Here is a 20540-nt window from a genome sequence, read left to right as displayed (position 1 = left end):
GGGATCATCACGTGCCTCTTCTTCACCTTCCCCTTCACCTTCCCCTTCACCTTCAGCATCCTCCATGAAAGTATCACCGAAATGAGCAAGATAGCTTTCATCGATGAAATCATCCCCTTCTTCATCTTCTTCCATTATAACCCCTCTTTCTCCATGCTTGGTCCAACAATTATAGCTTGGCATGAAACCGTGCCGAAGCAGGTGCATGTGAACATCTCTTGAGGAAGAGTAACCCTTCTGATTCTTACATTTAACACATGGACAGATAACAAAACCCTCCTGCTTGTTCGCATTAGCCACTACGAGGAAATCTTTCAAACCCGCACTGAACTCGCCGGAGAGTCGGTTACCGTACATCCATTGTCGATTCATCTGCATTATTATAATATAAAATATATAATTAACCATCATGCATTTGTTAAACTAACTAGCTACAAACAATATAAATTAAACAATGAACTACACACACATGCACATTTTATCAACGACACATCAAAGGTTCAAGTTGCTAACCGCGATCGAGGAGGAAAAAATAAATGAGAAAGCTCAAGTGTGGCTCCAACACTTCATATCATGTTTGTTTCATGCTCTTGGGGCATTTCATCAAACACCTTATGTGCATAAGAGGAACCAAAAGCAAACCTAACACCCACTTGTGAGCTTGTGAAGAGAATGGCACCAAATGGCTAAGTGTTGGCTGCTGGATGGGTATATATAGGGGAGGGGCTTTAGTCCCGGTTGGCCTGGCCAACCGCGACTAAAGGCCTTCGTGCACCTTTAGTCGCGGTTGGCCTGGCCAACCGCGACTAAAGACCCCCCACGTGCACCGGCTGGCCACCGAGCGCCCTGGGCCCAGGCCTTTGGTCGCGGTTCTCCTCCCGAACCGCGACTAAAGGTACCATTTGTCGCGGATCCTGCAGCATCGCGACTTATGGGGCTCACCCGAAGCCTGTTTTTCCACCAGTGCCATTAGCGATGCGGCATGAAGAGCTGAGATGCCATCACTGTCCTGCATATATGCAGTGCTGGGCGATGAATGTGTTAAGAGCACTTCAATGATAGAACAATCGCCGTCAGATGCAGCAAAATGCAGTGGAATGCTCTTGTTTATGTCGACTTTGCTGGCGAGAGCTGGCCTCCATTTCAAGAGCAAAGCAACCATTTCTGCACATAATGGAGCCTTTTGTTATGCTGTTATGGTTGGAGAACACTCTTAAACTGTTGCAAAATGAACAGAAAAAATATCCATCTAGCCCTCTCTGGATCAAATGATTTTTCAAGGAATCTATTAATTTAATTCAAGAAATATTTGAAGGAACTAAAATAATGATACAAAATGATAAAGGATTCTTTTTGAGGTGTGTTCCATTTATAAGATGAGATCTCTTATAGGATTGCACTACTAGGAAAAAGCTTTTCTGTGGCGCACCTTTTTGGAGTTCTGTGGCGCATATGCCTTGCGTCACAGTTGTCACGTGACAGATATTTGAATTTTGTGGCGCATATGTACATGCGCCATAGAATTTCTTAAAACTTCTGTGGCGCACCAGGTCGAATGCGCCACAGAAAACTTCTATGGCGTACCTAGCAGTGGTGTGCCAGAGATTTTTTTTTGGAATTTAAAAAAAAAATGGCTGCCAGATCTAGATCTGGGGCCGCCAGAATTTCGCTGGTTTTTTTTTTGGAATTTCACCTGAAGGTGAGTGGTTAGGTGGGTGGGTGGGGTGGGGTGGGCGGGTGGAGGAGGAGGAGGCCGGCCGGAGGAGGTGGTGGTGGAGGTGGTGGTGGTGGAGGAGGAGGAGGTGGTGGTGGTGGTCGCCGGAGGAGGAGGAGAAGGTGGTGGTGGTGGTGGTGGTTGCTGGCGGAGGAGGAGAGGGTGGTGGTGGTGGTCGCCGGAGGAGGGAGAAGAAGGGAGGAGGTGGTGGAGGTGGTGGAGAAGAAGGGAGGGAGAAGAAGGGAGGAGAAGTGAGGAGAAGGAGAAGTGATGAGGAGTGGAGGAGAATGACGCCTCCGAAATTCGAAATTCGGGCTAAGAATTCCGTGGCGCCTGTCCATATGGTGCGCCACAAAAAAAATCGATTTTTTATTTTTGCAGGAAAAAATCTTGACTTTACCGTATCTTTTTACTCTTTTCGAATTTAGCGATTCTAAAAATTGTCTAAAACCCGGGTGAATTCGGATGTAGAATTTTCTCCCGGTCATTTTGATATATTGTGCTTTTTTCCCGAGTTCGTATGCAACCAGGAATCCAGTTTGATAATTTTGCAACACAATTTTGCAAAAAAAGTCGAAATTCATGTTTGTTAATTCTCAGTGCTACTAGATGACATAATACATGGGCACCTCGAAGGATTTTATTTTTTGAAATATCTACCTATTTCTTTTGTATTTTACAGTGCTAAAAAGGCGATCCCGGGGGGGGGGGGGGGGGTGGTGGAGTTGCATTGGGAGGAAAAAAAAACCCTACACATTCTGTGGCGCATATGCCAATATGCGGCTCAGAAGTTCAAATTTATGTGGCGCATATGGGCATATACACCACAGAATTGTGGACTCGTACTGTCAGGGGTGGCCCCCACAAGAAATTCTGTGGTGCATATGCGCCACGGAATTCCCTTCGTCCATGTGCTATACTGGACCCCCCGTGGGCCCCATAGAAATTCTGTGGCGCATCCGTCCGCATGCGCCACAGAAAGCCACAATTCTGTGGCGCACCAGTATTACATGCGCCACATAAATTCAAAATTTATTTTTATATGCGTCACAGAAATATTTTTGTGGAGCACGCATTTTTAGGTGCGTCACAGAATACATTTCTACCTATAATTGTTTTCCTAATAGTGTTGTTTGAAAGAAATGTCATGGACAGAACAACAATGTAACTAAACATAAACCTAATTGTATTTGACTTAATTCTGGAAGGGGGCGAATTGTTTGCTTGGAAAAATGTCAGACAATTGTACATATATAGACGGCGCATTTATGTCGCAATTGTCGTTCATGGTTACCATTTATGCGTTATTGCATAAAAGGTCCAATATTTCACTGAAATTTGTCGCATTTTCAAGTCGATCAATTCATCCATAGTACATGGCCTGAATTTGTTACCTCAGGCGTGCAGTAACTTGTATACAAACAGCACCGCAGTTTCATCCGCATGGTTTGCCACATTGCCTTCTAAATAGCTAAAGTTGTTGTGCACGGTACTAGAATTTTATCTTTGTTTGACCTTTCTGTATGTGTGAACATGTGCCACACCAAGAATGGTCAACCTCCAACCAATATGTACTTCAACAAATTGTCCATTCATTGACGTGTCTATATGTTCCGTAAGTATAGCATTTTTTTTTTTTGCGAGAAGCAAGTATAGCATTATTGGTTCTACTCCTAGGAAGAGTGAAATTAGGAAGAGCAATAAAACGAACCTGAACTTTGAAGAACAGCGGCATGCAAAGCGTTCTGCAAGTTTGGCCCGGCAGCCGACGCATCACAGCACGAGACGATGATCGCTCTAACGGCGTCCACTGACCTGCTAATCACCGCCAAGTACAGAGCCGACACGCCTGCGCCGTCTGTCTCTGCGGCCAGCTCCGGCGCCAGCTTCACGAGCCTTTCCACCACCGCGCGGTGGCCGTGCCTCGCGGCCAGATGCAGTGCCGTGTCCCCGGCGTCGTTCTTGCCGCATAGGATCCCACGGAGCGCGTCCTCCTCCACGTTGGCCCGTGCCACCCGCGATCAGGTCGCCATGGCCCTGCTCGGCGGCGATGTGGAGAACCGTGTTTCGCTCTCCGGTGAGCTCCTGAACCGTACATCCTCCATGGTGACCAGCTGAAAAGATGTGTATGCTTTCATCATTCAGTAACAAGATTTGCTCGTAATACAGTAAATATTCCGACTCCATATACGAGAGGTATAATCTTTTCTACTAGTTTCTACCATCATATTGAGCTGAAATTTACAATACCGTTTGACTGCGGTGCCGTGTCTTGCCTGGGCCTTGCATGCCAAGCTGCCGCCGGTGTGCCGCTGCTGCTCCCGGCTAGGAGGCCGGCAACCTCTTGTGTGTTCCCCTCGAACGCTGCAATGTAAAGTTTAGAGCACATGAACAAGCTTTCATCCTGTTCCATAGTGTTCTCTTTCTGTTCAACTTGGAAAATCGATCTGGTTGGGGCTTAGAAGGGAGAAGCTATGAGACCTCTCCCGATTAGAATACTTTTGTCGTACCCATGAATAAGTCAGAGTAACCCCGTACATTGGACCATATGTAGTATAGCATATCCTCTGTTGAATAAGGTGTGCAGATGGCACTACTGCACCAGAGAGGGCATTGTCAAAGTTAACACTAGGGAACATTTCGGACACTGCAAAATGATTAGATAAGGGTAGAAGCAATGCTTGAGACAACTGACGGCGCAGACGACGGCAAGTGGGTGAGGTGATGCGGCTTCAGCACGGCGGTACCGGCTGCGGCAACCGCGCTTGCGGCCTCGGCCGCCTGGCCGGCTACCTGGACCAGCCATGGGTTCTCTCGCGGAGGTTGAGCGGCGCTATACGGTGGAGGTTGTGCGGTATCTATGATTTGTTTGGAGGAGACGAAGCAGCCCAGCGCGTGTCCCTCTTTATACGCTAGAGGCAGCCGAGGGGCGCGACACGCTTGGCAACGACATTTATTTCTCATTGGCAGAGGTGGGCGGCAGCCGCTCGGCAGCTGAGGCATCGTCATTAATGTGGTGCAGATTGCCGAAACGATACCTCGTCGCCAGTATTGGCGCGTTGCTGAGAAGACGCGTCGAGCTAGGACGCTGTCATGCGGGCCCATGCAAGAAGCGCGTGGATGCGCCCGCTGACCGTGCAGCGTCTGCTTAGACGCATCCAAGGCACATATTTGAGCCGCATTTACGTCTCGCGGACAGCCCGGTCACTATGCGTCGGGCCGCTGGGCCTGGGTGCAGTCGCATTTTTTTAACCGCACTATCGTAAACAATCGTTTTGCATCCGTTTGCGTCGGGCCGAACGCCCTAATTCAAGACGTTCTTTCACAGAAGAGAAGTCGTAAAATAGACGACACAGCCAGGCTCATAGAGACAGGACACACGCGTCTATTGTGGGTATATTTTATGGGTGTATCATCGACAGTGATTAGATCCAGCGAGTCCGGGTGGCCCACATACGGTGGTGGTGGCATATGGCCCACCGGGCGGCCCAGTTGTTGTTGATCAAGATGGCGGAAGTCCATCCCAGGAGCAAAGGAGCTAGATCTAGCTTGACCTGCGCGGTAGCCGGATCTAGTACGACGTTTTAGGTAGTAGGCAGATTCTTGACGTGCACGATAATGTAATATTCCGTGGTTAGACAAGATTGTTTTCCCGCTAGGACTCTCCGTAGAAACCCTAGATCCTGGCGCCTTTATAAGACGGATCCCGAGAGCCCTAGAGGCACAACCACAACTCATTGTAATAACGCGAAAGCACCCATATAATTTCAGACAAGCAGCAGTAGGTCCTTCCTCCGTGCAGCGTGTTCCGAAGCTGGGTAACTCGCGTACTACCATCCCAATGGCTCTTCGCCCTTTGGCCCCTACTTCTTCCTCCCTTCGCGAGGATCCCTCCACCAGGGTACCGTCGAATAGGCAACGACACCGCCGCTTATCCTTCTCATACCTTAGAGCTCCGATGACAACGACGGTCCAGCCAAGGGCCTCGAGGCACTGATCGTTGTGTCGAGGAGAAAGCGATGCCGCAAGGAGGACGAGGTCAAGGAGGCGAGAATGGCCGCACGAAGCAGGACCATTCGCCGACAAGCAGCCACCGCCACGAGGAGGACACTTCGCCTCTTCCTATGGTGATGTTCCCTGCATCCTAAGTTTGCTCGACAACTCCTCTTCCAACCTTCTATTCATGGAAATCCATGGGAAACCTAGACGAACTATTTCTTCTATCTACAGAGCAGGAAGAATCAGATGCGGAAGAAGAAGCAGCACCAGCATGCCACGACGAGCCTCCCTGAGGGCCCCCTCATGGAGATCCTATCGCGGGTGCCCTACAAGTTGCTCTGCCGCTTCAAGTGCATGTCCAGGTCGTGGCTCGCTCTCTGCTCCAACCCGGACATGCACAAGAGGTCGCCGCAGACCTTGTTCGTCTTCTTCCACAACCACACAAAATGGCGACCTCAAATTCCATAATCTATCCGGGAGAGGGCCCCCTATGGTCGACCCTGCTCTCTCTTTCTTGTGGGGATACGAGGGATTCAAGGTCGAAAAGTGTTGTGGCAGCCTTCTTCTTTGCAAATGATGGGAATTTGTTGCCGAGGAAGATGAGTGTGATCTTGTTGTGTGCAACCCTACGACCGAGAAGTGGACCTTGGTACCTCCTATATTGTTTTTGGATGAAGAGGACGGTGACCCTTATTCCCAACCAGTGCTTTCCTTTCTCGACTTCGACACAACCATTCCGTATCGCTTCGTGGTGTTTGTTAAGCTCGTAGGTTGTGAAGAAGGTGTTGAAGATCAGCTGAGCAGTTGTGCGAGATACGCATCGCCGTGGCACTAGAGGGGACACCATCCTCTTGGCCGCTGTTGTGGCTATCCTGATCTGCCATGAATGACTAGGACTTCCTTGGGCAATTGAGAATAGTTTCTTTTCTTCTTCTATATGTTTTGATCTGCTCTGTCTATTTGGTAATGTGTATATTGAGGTCATGGACAACTAGATATGTATTTGGTTTGAGGAGCCTGTTGTGCTTTTTGTTTGAGAAGTGGAGCATTTAGTCGTGATCTTTAGGTTGGTTTTTCTTTTATCTAGTAATTTTTATCATAGGTTGAAAAACTCTTAGAGCATTATCATTTATCTTTGGTCGAGTGGTTTTGAATAAAATATATAATATGGTGTCATCCATAAGTTCTTTTGTTTGGAGATTTATGGGTACACTAATGCAAATGTGCGCATAATATCTACAAGTTTCAGTTACATCTTGTCTTGAATTAGATTAACTTGAATGTTATGGACAAGCATAGAACTTGTCAAACAAACAAAAACTTGCAACAAAAGAAAGATCCATGCAAGTGATGTTTACAAATAAAGAAAAAAAGGTACCTTGAATTTGGAGTAGAAATATGGTTTTGTCGAACAAATAGTTAGGAATAGATGATGACAATGGGATATAAGATTCTCTTGTTCTGTTCAGTAATCAACAAGTAAACTGAGGGTCATGGATATTTCAGTACATATGCTCTATAGAAAAGTGTAAGGAAAAGGTAGGCTTCCGAGAATTCGGTTAGCCATGAAAAGTGAAAGACAAAGGTTGAGTAGGGCATATGACATGATTGAAAGATCCATGAATAAGATTTATACTGGTTACTAAAAGACAAGACCGTTAACTGATGTCATTATAAAAGTGGTGAAAGTGTTTGACAAAATTCAAATTCCATGTCTATCTTGTTGTTTAAATAACTCTTCTTTAACTAGTTTCTCTACGAGAGTTTATCTTCATTGCAAAGGCAAGATTGAAACCAAACAAAGCAAGGTAAAAGCCATGCAAATCAGTCGTAAAAATAAAAGTTCAATTGTCCAACATACAATTGTTAGTTTTGTTCAAAAGCAAGGGGTAGTTGCTAGAAATCCTATTTATGTAGCACACATTTGTATGGTTGTTAACTCATAGATATTTTAAGACAAGTGAATATGCATAAGGTGATGGTGCTATGCTCGTATTTTTTATCAACCATAAGCTCATTGATACATGATATGATCTATATATTCGATTATTGCTCGAGGACGAGCAAAGGTTTAAGATTGGGGGAGTTGATACGTGCATTTTACACCATAAATATAGTGACTTATATGATTTGTTTTGAATGATATTTGCCATGATCCATCATTATTTATGTATTTTAAATTGATTTATGGGATTTTCATACAAATTACCTTTCATTGGTATTTAATTTTCGGGAGGCAAAAAAAACCTCATTTTTCGTATTTTGTTGTTTCAGGGACCTTCTGGCTGCCTAAAAATCAAAGGAAAAAAATTCATGAACAGTTTTTCATAAAGAGAAACACCGTGGGCCAAAGAAGTACGAGAGGGGAGCCACGAGGGCCAAACGAGGCAGGTGGCGCGCCCCCTCTGCTGGGAGCTCCACCTAGGCCCATTCGAGCCTCAAGCGTCGTCTCGAGCCCGCCTATTTACAGACGCCTATATTTTTCCAAAAAACCTATGCCATATTTTTCCCATGATTTACAGAGGCGGTGGCGGAGGCGAAAGTCCTCTCCTACTCCAGGAGAGGGCAGACCCTGCAACACCGGATCCTTCGGTGAGGGGGAAATCGACGCCATCATCATCACCACTCCTCCTTGGTGTAGGGGGAGGCCTCTCCATCAACGTCTCCATCAGCACCATCATCAACACCATCTCCATCTCCAAGATCCACCTCGCCACCTCATAGTTTGTGATTTATTGAACCCTGGATATTGTTTAAGTGCTATTTGCACGATTATGATTGGCAACTTGTCTTTATTTGGTGGAGATATTATATTTTCAGATTGTGTTGTAATCCATATGCCTCTGATCCATACCATGTTTGACACTTGTGAGTAGATCCCCATGTTCCTAAGAGCATAGGATGAATTGGCTATGATTTTCATATAATATGCAATGAGTATTTGTTCAAGTTTTTATTTATTATGTAATTCTATGATGGTTTTATGCTAACATCAACTGCATATTACTTCACCTATATGGGCTCATAGGGTTGCACTTAAATATAATGACAAAATTTGGAAGGGACGGAATGATAGAAACCTTCTTCCAATACTTTGAGTTGCATTAGAGGGGTTTATGTCGAGGACCAATGAACTAACTGCTATGGTGGGACATTTATGTCTTAATGATTCCTATACTTGCTCATGAAAATGTCTCTAGGGCCCATCATAAGGGGTGTATTTTCTAATGTCTATGGCTGCACCTAATTTAGGATCCGCTCTAAAGGAATGAAACTTGACAAGATATTCACCATGTTGTGTAGGAATCTAAATGCTATAAATTCATGCCGCCCTTGGGAATGCTTGTAACATATAAGTCCTCTTGCTGCATAGAAGATTGGGCTTTCTCTAATTGAGAGCATTTAGTTGTTGCTATTTACTTTCAGCACTTCATTTTATTGCAAAATCCAAAACACCAAAACCACTACACCCTTCTATTGTTTTACTTGTCAAACTTACTAACCAATACCTTTAGCTCCTCGTGGGTTCGATAACCTTTCTTATTGAAAAGTACTACAATTGATTCCATGCACTTGGGAGCCATCGGTGTCCAACATAACTCGGTAAAATGCATTAAATGTTCATATGGATCCGCATTAGGATCATCTCCTGCAATTTTTTTCTTATGAATAATAGCGATGAAGAGAGTATTAACCTCATATTCCTGTTCGCTTCCCTTCGGAAATTCCTCAATGAATCCTCTATTAAAATTCCCGAGGTATTTGGTTGCATCGAGCGGATTCTTTAGCCTAAGTGCATTCATGGTGTCTACCTGAAACTAGTAAACAACTTTAGTAAAACAATTAATAAATTAGCAACTAAGAACAAAGAAGAAAAGCGCTTAGCTCCTTGGCAATGGTGCCAGAGAAAATAGCTTGATGATTGCAAGTGCATATATCAATTGTAGCTAGTTTCGAAATAAGAGTATAGAACCATATAGAGCTATTGGTTGAGGTCTTTATGCCCCTCGTTACTATCTACCAAAGGATACTTGTAAGTTGCCTTTGATCTCAAATAGGAGTGTTTAAAAGAGAGTTGTGTTTCTTTGCGAGAAAGTGAATGAAAACAAGTAAAGTAACAAGTGCATTGGGATTTGTGTTGGAATTCAATAAGGCTAAAATGTTATCGGGAATGTAGGATACACCACTAGCATGTGAGAATTAATTATGATTAGGATAACATATATCTTTCGTCATGATATGTGGGGGGAGAGCTCCATAATAAGATGTTCACCAACAAGTCTCACGAGCAGCCGCTTCTAGATTCATGTGATGAGGTCATCTCTAAATAACCACTACAATGTTGCGAGCAAATCACTTCTATAGATCATCACAAGTAAGCCCCCCCCCATGGATATCGTTACGAGCTTAGTGAATCTCTCCTTATCCCCCTTTGATCGTGTAGGTTGTAAGCCAAATGTTTGTATTCACAAGTAGAACCGGGCATACTCCCATACACGTCTGCTGATGTTGGAACTCCCAAGTGTAGAGTGTTGCGAAAGCAAAGTATTTTCCCCCGAAGGATGACTCGAGGGTTATATCGAACTCTCGAGGAACTGGGCAAAGAGTATTGTCTTCTCTCTTCTTCTAGCAATCCTGCAAAGCAAAATAAAATCCTTGTGTCCCCAAATCCACCGTGTGGTTATCAAGCACAAGGTTTCTAGTAAGTAAATAAAACACAAGTAAAGATAAAGTTAGTAAAACTAGATAAAATATAGTAACAACTAAAAATTGTAAAGGGGTTTATCCCTAGTGAGGAAGCAAAAGAAAAGGAAAAACCATAATAGATCATGCATTTGTTGTCACTATTTAATCACTAAAACCATGATACTCCATCTAATACAAACATCACCCCACACACGTTCTTGCATAGATGTTGGATCAGAACAAATACTTAAGAATGTGGTACATAATTTGTATATGTCAATACATCTTGCACATAATACAATCAGATCTCATATCACAATATCATAGAATAAGTGTCCACCACATAGGTATTACAAATATGGCCATAATCATGTAGGGCAGATTATATGGTACTAAGAACTATGAAGAACATGAGAGAAATAGATCAAGATACTGCCACAAAACCTGTAGTCCAGAGGTGGACTACTCTCCCTTGATCATGGTGATGATGATGAAGACGTTGGGGAAGGTTTAGATCTCGATGGAGTTTTCCCCTTCAATCTTCTCCGCTGCAACCTCCGTTTCCGTGTTCTGTCTTTGTACGGCGGCCTCCTCCCAAGAAACCTTCGGGGCTATATATATATAATGATTTTTATGTCAAAATACGTCGGTGGGCGAAAAAACAGCTCAATTGGACGATCGACGGTCGAAAGACCTCGGGTGGCATGCCCTACATATTTGCGCGCGCCACCTGATGTTGTTTGTGCCTCCGGCACATCCAGGCCTCCTCCAAAGCTCCAGGGTGCTTCTCCCGATGAAAAAGTGACACTCCAAAATTCTCAGGTCAATTTGACTCCGTATAGGTCTCTGAAAGTAAAAATACACAAAACAGAGAATTCATGTTCTGCAGAGTTATAAATCAAATAAAGGGGATCATTGGTAAATCCCCATAAATCAATATAAAACATGTTATTAATATCATATATGTTGCAAATATGTGGGAATTCAGTATGATAAAGGACAAAGTTCATGTTTTACATGCATCGAGGTCCAAAAGAGTAGATTCCTCCCTTTAGTCCCGAAGGCAAATATTATGTGGTCGAATTCACGTAACATCTAAGGAGAGAAATCTAGCACAATATCATAGATCAAGTAAAGATCAAAGACCAAAGTTATAGATCATCTTTATTTCACTTCATAATAATGTTAGAGTTTCTCCATCTCCCCAAAAACAAGTTGAACTACTCGCACATGGAGACAATCAACACCATCATCATATTCAAATGGATGGATTGCAAAGGTGGTAATGGGATCAAGTGCAAAATCGCAATTGTACTTAGAATTACAACAAGATCTAAATGTATGAGAGATGGGATGACGGTGTTGATGGAGATGCAGCGGTTGATGAAGAAGGTGATGATGTGTTGTCCTCCGATGATCCGTGAAGCAACAATGATTTTCCCTTCTCCAAGTTCCTCCTCCAGATCTCTTCCTGGCGTGGTGTTTGGTGCCTCGAGGTGTCTGCGTATGTCTATTCTTAGATCCGTCTTTGTGAGTTCAATATATTTGACGAGGCGGTGCTCCTAGTGGGTTGTACGGGCAGATGGTATGGGCGGGCTTCGCCCGTACCGATGCTCGTTAAACTCGCAGATGCTTTCCTTTGCGTCCTCTCTTCACCCAGATGCGTGGAAAATTATTTTAATTACTTTTATTACTTGGAAATATCATATTATTACATAATATGATAGTCCCAATTGATATATTCATAAAAGACTTGATAACTTGGGATCATGCTGAAACAAGGCTAAAATGTGCGTGAGCCCGTAAAATACAAAATGTTATATCAAATATGAAATCATCATCCACCAAGGCATCACGTTGCCCCATGAACGGCGAGTTTGCTATTGATCCGGAGGTTCTTAGCAGCCTCATCCGAGGTGGCATCGACAACCGCAAGTCTTCCCCGGCGTGTAGGTGATAGAGCGAGCTCCAAGATGCGCGGGCACGACGGCGAGCAGCGGTAGGGCGTTTGCGCGGGGCCGATGCAGGTGCGGCTCCGCTACGGTGTGCGCTCCACCGTCGAGCCCCTTGAGTCGTCTAAGGACCCGAGGCTCCAATGCAGGCGTGTGCACTCCGCCGTCCTGCTCCCGCTCCACCCTACTTCCGCCGCCCTGCTCCCACCTCCATGCCCTGCTTGTCCCCTCCTCCCTGTCCGCCCCTCCCGTCGGCCAGTTTGGGGAATATTTTATTTGGTGGGGGGAGGGTGGGGGTGTGGGCGGTGCGGCTTGGAAAATCCACCCCATCCCCCGTCATGAAAAGAATACATCAAGCGCCCCCATGCAACCGGCAAATGTTACCGGAGGCCATATGAGCGGCATAAGTGGAGATGCTCTTAGCTCCCCTAAATAGGAAAATAGATAGTTTACTAGTAACTATGTTATTATTGTAAAATTACAAACACACCCATCTTAAGAACCAGGATAAAAATTTCGGAGTTGTCCTGTGTCTTAAGGTTTACAGAAGATCTAAGAGCATGAGGAGTTGATTTTTTTTTTTTTGAGAAACATAAATGCAGACGCTCATATACAGGCATATTGGATAATATGAAACATTCTCGTGCACATGAATTTATCCTTTTGATCTCTCTCAAAAAAAAAAAAAGCTTTCCTTGTGTACAGGGCACAGTTTACATTGGGAGATTTTTTTTTTTCACGGAATAGATTTTTTTCTTCTACAGAAGAGAAGTGGTAAATCGACGCAGCCGAGGCGCCTGGCCGGTCCTTACTCTTCCCAAACCCTAGAGGCTAGAGCTCCGGCGACCTGCTCCCAGGACGGTCGAGGCAAGGGCCTCGAGGCACTGATACACGGATCGACGAGGAGGCGATGCCGCCAGGAGGACAAGTTCAAGGAGGCAAAAATGGCCGCACGAAGCAGAACCAATCGTCGGCAACCGGCCGCCGCCGCGGCGAGGACATTCCACCCCTTCCTACGCCAACGTTCCCAGCTTCCCAGGTTCGCTCCACACATTCTCTCCCAATCTTGTATTCTTGGAAGGAAATCGATGGGAACCTGACGGACTGTCTCTTCCATCTGCAGAGGAGGAAGAAGCAGAGGCGGAAGAAGAAGAATCAGCACCAGCAGGTGGCGGCGAGCCTCCCCGAGGGCCCTCTCATGGAGATCCTGTCGCGGGTGCCCTACAAATCGCTGTGCCGCTTCAAGTGCGTGTCCAGGTCGTGGCTCGCTCTATGCTCCAACCCGGACATCCGCAGGAGGTCGCCGCAGACCCTGTCGGGCTTCTTCCACAACCACAGATACGGCAACGATCTCAGATTCCGCAATCTGTCCGGGAGAGGGGCCCCTATGGTCGACCCTGCTCTACCTTTCTTGCGGGGATACGATGGCTTGAAGGTCGAGCAGTGCTGCGGCGGCCTTCTCCTCTGCAGATGCTGGAAATCTCATGCCCAGGAAAAGGATCTTGTTGTGTGCAATCCTGCGACTGAGAAGTGGACCGTGGTACCTCCTATAGTGTTTTTGGATGAAGAGGACACTGACCCTTATCCGCAACCAGGGCTTGCCTTCCTCGGCTTCGACGCAAGCACTCCGTCTCGCTTCGTGGTGTTTGCTCCTCTTGTAGGTTGTCTAGATGATGTGGCGATCTACTCATCGGAAACTGGAAGATGGATCCGGAGCGGATGTGATGACATGGCTGTTCCTGTTGTTACTGCAGAGTGCGTCTTCCTGAACGGCTTTATGCATTTGACGATCGATGAACCTGAAATAGCCGCAGTGGACACAGAGGGGGAGCTGTGGACACAAATTCCTCTTCCAGAAGATATGGAACCTAGCAATGGTAATACTTCAATGGGGCAATCTCAGGGTCTCTTGCATGCTTGGTACATAGATCCGGATAAAGAAAACCAACTCTCTGTGTGGGTGCTTGAGGATTATGCTAGTGATAACTGGACCCTAAAGCACATGGTTAGCGTTCCAGAACTGTTTGATGCGGAAGATGAGGATGGATTCTATGAGATGTTTGCAATTCATCCGGAACGAAATTTGGTTTTCATTACTAATGGGGAGGACATGACTCTGTCGTACGATATGGATAACCAGGAAGTGCATGTCCTTTGCACTTCCGGAGAATTTCTGGGTGGTCTACCTTATGTTCCATGTTTTTCAGAGTGGTTATCAGATGGACACTGAAAGTCGGTGCAGCTTCATGTACTTAATGGAATGCCTTTGTAAAAACCAGCCGTCTGGTATGTGCTAGTCTGCTAGTTCTTTTGCACTGGCTTTGGAATGTCTTCCTGGCATTCCATATTTTGACGTTCGGGTGCTTTCCTTTTTCATGGCTTTGGACAACGTTGGTTAGCCATGTGAAAGTTTGTAAGCGACAAGCATTCCAGTGGGTAATGTGTAGTTGTATGAATGGAACTACTTACCTAATATATTTTCTTTGATGCAGTAATAGTTATTGTGGTAACTTGTTATCTGTTCAAGTGGGGGTAAATATGAGTGTGCATTGTCTATGTTTAAAAATGTTTTCATTTCTGCTCTTCACTACATTTATTCCACGCAAATATATCTTTATTGTATGACTTATATCGACTTGCATTTGTAAATTTTAAAATTGTGCCTCTTTTCTGCAATAGATTATTAGGGAGTGGCTCTTCCTTTTGTAAATTTTAATGTGCTGCCTATACAGAGAGTCTACAGAGATGTTAGTTTTCTTGCATGAACTTTCATTGATGGTGTCAGACAATATGAACCATTTTTTAATTAAACATTATTCAGCTTAACAGACATAGAGGACACAATAGTTTTTGTATTTTGCTTAGCTGAGGATAGCAAAAAATTATGTTTGCAGTTAAGACTTTGGATCCATAAATATTTCTGTTTCCACTACAAGTTATGCACCCCTAGTGTGTTGGTGTTTCTTAATCTGTTGTTTTAACTGAGCTGTCCGTGAAACCATGACCAGAATTTCTTTACTTGAATTCTGACTTAGCTGTAAATTTCTAGGCAGTTTGCATTCTGTAGTAGAGAAGGTTCCAGATTTTTCATGCTATTGTGGACCATGGTGGGAGATAAAATTCTCAAAGACGGCAGATTTTGAAATTTCTTCGGAAGGGGAAATATATTTTCAGTTGATTGATGTGTCTAAAAGAATGGTGGTATCTCTCTCACTTTTCTGTTAGTTTTTGTGGATCTTTGTTGATTTTCTAGGATTACAAGGAGATAATGACATGTTTGCTGAATCTGAAAGACATGAGGGGGGCTGTTTATGCATGGCGATGCACCTGCAGGGGAGGTTTTGTCATTTGGCTTCAGGATGGTTTTCCAGATGTCCTGGCATGTGGTTGAAATCCCAGAAGTCTTCAGCAATTATACATGGTGACTTTGGCTGGATATGCATGTGGCGTTAAGCTTTTAGCCTTGACATTGCCAGCATGAGTGAAACTGGGAAGGAGTAGCCATTACCAGCATGGATGAAACAGGGGAGCAGGGATGCCCTGTTTGGCAATACGCCTTCCGTCGGTGCCTTGGAAACTGCTGGACAATTTGAAGGGATGCATGTCTTTGGGGTAGAACCTTCTAGTCCTATTAGAAGGTACTAGCTTAACTCCTAAGCAAGGATTACTCTCACAGTTCTCTACCTAATCCTTGTTCTTCATGCTTGACTTGATCTGAACCATTCTAATTCTAGCATGCAACTCCTGAAACTCTACTCGTCCAAACGATTTTGTCAAAATGTCAACGAGCTGATTTTAAGTATTGATGAAGCTGGCGCGAATGCTTCCATCTTCCAAGCAGGGAGCTGAAAATAATTTTAGCAGCAGGTGTACTTGTGCTGATGCCCATGCTGCTTCTTCGTCTACAGATGGTGGGGAGAGTAAAATTCAGGTTTCCGGTTAAGATTTGCTTTCGGAAAATGAGGGAGGCCTAACAAAACGGAGTGCCACGTTGTTCCCTGACAGCTACAACTATCTAGAAGTCTTCAGGGAAGTAAAGCAACCAGTTTTCTGACAACCCACAAGCCTAAATTTACAGTCTCCGGTTAAAATCGGAAGAACGGAGAGTAGGGGAGCAAACCTCAGATGACGATATCTTGTCTTGGTGGATGGGAACGACGGCCGCAAATGCAATGGCTAATATATTTGAAGTGACTAATACCACGAGATGAGCATGGTGTAGCGCGCGTTGATCTTTGACAATGGCACTCTGGTGCCACCTGTGCATCCTATTCAACAGCCGATATGTTATACTACTACAGAAGGTCAAGTGTATCCATTCCTCTGACTTGTTCACAACTACGACACAAAGGTATCCTAATCAGGAGATGGATACGAGTTGAGAGGTTTCATCCCTATAATGAACCCCAACAAGATTTTCCCCACTTCAACAGAAACAGAACCTATGGAGCTCAGACACCCTAGCGGCAAGGATGAGAGCCTGTTCATGTGCTCTGAACTCTACATCGCAGCGTTCAAGGGACGCACACAGGAGGTCGCCGGCCTCCTGACTGGAAGAAACATCAGCGGCATACCGGCGGCAGCTCGTCACGGCGGGCCTGCTAAGGTGGCCGGTCACGGCGGACGATGCACGGCCCATGAGGTCACGGCGGAGCGTAACACGGTCCTCCACATCGCCGCCGGGCAGGGCCATGGCGGCCTCGTCGCCGAGCTCTGCTACAGCTACAGCTCCCTCCTCTCCGCCGTGAACAGGGCGCTGGACACGCCGCTGCACAGCGCGGCGAGGGCAGGCCACGCCGACGCCGTGGAGACAATCGTACGGTCGGCCCGAGCCAACGTGGAGGAAGACGCCCTCCGGGGGATCCTCCACGGCAAGAACGAGGCCGGGGACACCGCGCTGCACGTCGCGGCGAGGCATGGTCACCTCGCGGCGGTGGAGACGCTCGTGAAGCTGGCGCCGGAGCTGGTGGCGGAGACGAACGGTGCCGGAGTGTCGGCCCTGTACCTAGCGGTGATGAGCGGGTCGGTGGATGCCGTGAGGGCGATCGTCGTCTCGGTCTCGCACGGGGACGCGTCGGCTGCCGGGACGGACTCGCAGAACGCTCTGCACGCTGCTGTTCTCCAAAGTTCAGGTTTGTTCATCAACAAAAAATCTTTTTTGGTGTGAACCGGCGATGATCTGTGGTCAAACAACTGTGACGTGAACATGTAGAGACGTTGGTTTAATGGCAGGGTTGACCATTTTTGGTGTGACACATGTTGATGTGGACATGTTCACAAATACAGAAGCCAAGAACCGTCAAACCAGATTAAAATTTGGCGTTGCTAATTCTCGGCCAAATGAGGATTAGCTTAGAACTAATACCACCCATTAGCCATTAGACGTTGATCCAGTTATTCGTGCTAGCATGACTCTAACTGAAGTTTTCTTCAGTTTCACAATGTTGGCAACTGTTATTTTTTTTCAGTTGTACAATGTGTAGGCAGCTGATTTTTTCTTTAGTTGCCTATTGGTTGTAGCTGCTTTTTTATTTTGTGTACAAAGGTAACCTATCCTCATCTGGAGTACCTGATTTTAGACCTATTGAATTGTGTTGCAAACTATGTACAGTGCAGGCAACTAAAATTTACATTTTTCTCGGAGAAAAGAAAACTTTATAACTCAGAATGGGTTACAGAGCGATCAATCTTCAGGGAGCTGAACAATGTCATCAGTCGCGTCCTTAGAAGTTTGTAGTGCACTCAAATGAGCTTAGAAAATGTCAGAATGAATATGGTATGTAGGGATAAGTACACTCGAATCGCCATACGGCAGTAAATTGCCCAAATTGTAAAAGTAAATGCAACATCTATGTATATGCATAATGGTCTGACGGACAGTTATCATAACAAACATTTCACCCCCTTTCAAAATTAAGTCAAATGTACTTTTAGGTTTGATTGGTGCCCAAATTCGCCTCGCCAATTCTTTTGACGGCCTATGCTATTGTAGCTTTTGCTTGGTTGCTTGCCAAAATATATGTTGCCTATGAAGTCTGGCCAACTCTTCTAACCTTCTTTTCACAAATCTTGCCAAATTTGTGCCCAACATAGCGTCAAGAAAGCTCAATTACTTGCCAAATCTAGTTCCATTCTTGTTTGATCGAATGACACTTTTTTTGTAAGCAATCCCGTGATGGATCTCTTCTTACCCCTTTGAATTTTTTTTCATCATAGTTCCTTCAAAATTCATTGCATTGAATGTCTATATTCCATGAGAAAACGTTTCAACCAGACATGGCTAGATGGACCATTTTTCATTTTCCTTGTACAGCATTTCAGCATCTAAAAAAAGTACTTCCCTACAAGCATATCAGCACTCCATCATTTTGTAGAAATGGTTGCTCTGCTCTTGCAATTGAGGCCAGCACTCGCCGGCACTATCGACGCGAACAAGAGCAGCCCTCTGCACTTTGCCGCATCTGACGGGGACTGCTTGATCATCGAAGCGCTCCTAGCGCATTCACCGCCAAGCACTGTATATCTCCAGGATAATGATGGCATCTCAGCTCTGCACGCCGCGGCACTGATGGGCCATGTCGCCGCTGTCCGGTTGTTGCTACGATTGTACCCCGCTTGTGCAGACATTTGTGATGACCGCGGTAGAAACTTCCTGCACGCTGCAGCCATGAGGGGCCGCTCCTCCATCGTGTCTTATGTTATAAAGAACAAGATGCTGGAGCATCTTATGAACTCCCAGGACAGGGAAGGAAATACGCCGCTCCATTTGGCTGTGGTGGCTGGGGAACACAAAGTTATATCCAAGCTGTTAGCATGTAAGAAGGTGCATTCCCACGTTATGAACAATGATGGCCGGACTCCAGCTGATCTCATAGAGGATTCTACAGGGTTCTACTCAATGGTAACAATTCTCTCAGTCTTCGATGTCTATGTGATAGGTTATCTTTCATGTGTTTTCTCACAACATTTGAGGATTTATTTAGTAGATGTGGATGTTGGCGGAGTAATGTTGTCAACTCTCTCTAATGTTAGCTTTATATTATCCAATAAATCTTTGATCCAAATTAATATTACTGTAAAAAATACCAGTACATATGGGCTTCATACAGATAATGTCTTTATGAATATGCAGGTAAGGCTAGTAGTGAAATTCTATGTTAATGGAGCACCATTCAGACCAGAGAGGCAAGACCATATAGAGAAATGGAAGGGTCAGAATATCATGAAATGGCGAGAGACCACATCGAAAAATCTCGCAATTGTCTCCACTCTAGTGGCGACGGTCGCCTTCTCGGCAGCATTCAACGTGCCTGGATCATATGGGTCTGATGGAAAGGCAAATCTTGGCGGAGATCGTTTGTACAATGCCTTCCTAGCCCTGGATACCATCGCTGTGACCACTTCCGTGGTTGCGACGATACTGTTGATATATGGGAGAGCTTCGCGGTCACACCGCTCGTGGATCGGCTTCATGATCTCGATGCACTTCCTTTGGCTGGCATTGAACAGCATGATGCTAGGTTTCTTCATGGCTATAGCCGCTGTGATGAGCGATAAGAATCCCATGAAGATCGCATTGTCTCAGCTGATGTACCTTGGATTGTACATCATGATGACGCTGCTTGCATGCCTCGCAACGCCTGGATCACTTGGAGGAGTTGTGCAGTTTTTGGTTGGCAGTAGGTCGGAACCACGACGGCGTTCCAAGAGACGCATAAGCCGGCAATTTCCCTTTGTCATGTTTTATGCCTTCAACGTTGTTGCATTCATCATTGTAAATACTATAGTACTTGTATCTGTTAATGTCAGTGGCCGCTTGCCACGGTAGAATTGCTCAGTTAACAACATGCAATTTTTTTAGGGTTGTTTGGTATGACTGTTTGCAATGCTCCTATTTTAATAACATGCATTTTTTATTAAAAAAACTAGCACCAAATGATCAATTAATTTTGTCGAGCTACGGGAGCAACGAGGAGATGATCGAGACTCACCCCACTAGTAGAAAAAGGCAACCGGGACTAAACAAGCACGACTAAAGGCCCCCCTTTAGTCCCGGTTGCTTACGAACCGGGACTAAAGGTCCATCCACGTGGGTTCCGTCTGTTGGGACGAAAAATGTCCCTAGGTGATTTTTTTTTAATTTTATTTTTTTCTAATTTATTTCACTCCACTTTTTTTCTATTTTTTTT

The 20540-nt window shown here is 45.2% G+C and overlaps 2 protein-coding genes and 1 long non-coding RNA gene across 3 annotated transcripts; 2 read left to right on the top strand and 1 right to left on the bottom strand.

The window, feature by feature from the left end:
* Positions 1-972: 972 nt before the first annotated feature.
* Positions 973-4375, bottom strand: LOC127341067 (uncharacterized). The gene is made up of 3 exons (XR_007875177.2): positions 3965-4375; positions 3426-3828; positions 973-1164 (listed from the first exon to the last, which is right to left on the bottom strand). It is a non-coding gene; the product is annotated as an uncharacterized lncRNA (long non-coding RNA).
* An 8734-nt stretch (positions 4376-13109) lies between these two features.
* LOC127341069 (F-box protein At5g49610) lies at positions 13110-14861 on the top strand. Its single transcript, XM_051366840.2, has 2 exons — positions 13110-13390; positions 13475-14861. Exons 1-2 carry the CDS (start codon positions 13262-13264, stop codon positions 14579-14581), a joined length of 1236 nt encoding a protein of 411 aa, XP_051222800.1. The 5' UTR covers positions 13110-13261; the 3' UTR covers positions 14582-14861.
* An 88-nt stretch (positions 14862-14949) lies between these two features.
* Positions 14950-20224, top strand: LOC127341068 (protein ACCELERATED CELL DEATH 6). Its single transcript, XM_051366839.2, has 4 exons — positions 14950-15989; positions 16260-17483; positions 18726-19252; positions 19484-20224. The coding sequence occupies exons 2-4, from the start codon at positions 16751-16753 to the stop codon at positions 20177-20179; spliced, it is 1956 nt and encodes a 651-aa protein (XP_051222799.1). The 5' UTR covers positions 14950-15989; positions 16260-16750; the 3' UTR covers positions 20180-20224.
* Positions 20225-20540: the final 316 nt, after the last annotated feature.

This window comes from Lolium perenne, chromosome 3, assembly GCF_019359855.2.
Source record: "Lolium perenne isolate Kyuss_39 chromosome 3, Kyuss_2.0, whole genome shotgun sequence".
NCBI lineage: Eukaryota > Viridiplantae > Streptophyta > Magnoliopsida > Poales > Poaceae > Lolium > Lolium perenne.
Note: the sequence above shows the minus strand (reverse complement) of the source record. Positions and strands in the feature narration are given on the sequence as shown.

Coding starts and splice junctions, on each gene's coding strand:
- LOC127341069 (XM_051366840.2), top strand. CDS start 13,262: ATGCCGCCAGGAGGACAAGTTCAAGGAGGCAAAAATGGCCGCACGAAG. Junction 13,391..13,474: donor CAACGTTCCCAGCTTCCCAG/GTTCGCTCCACA, acceptor TTCCATCTGCAG/AGGAGGAAGAAGCAGAGGCG.
- LOC127341068 (XM_051366839.2), top strand. CDS start 16,751: ATGAACCCCAACAAGATTTTCCCCACTTCAACAGAAACAGAACCTATG. Junction 17,484..18,725: donor TGCTGTTCTCCAAAGTTCAG/GTTTGTTCATCA, acceptor ATCATTTTGTAG/AAATGGTTGCTCTGCTCTTG. Junction 19,253..19,483: donor CTACAGGGTTCTACTCAATG/GTAACAATTCTC, acceptor ATGAATATGCAG/GTAAGGCTAGTAGTGAAATT.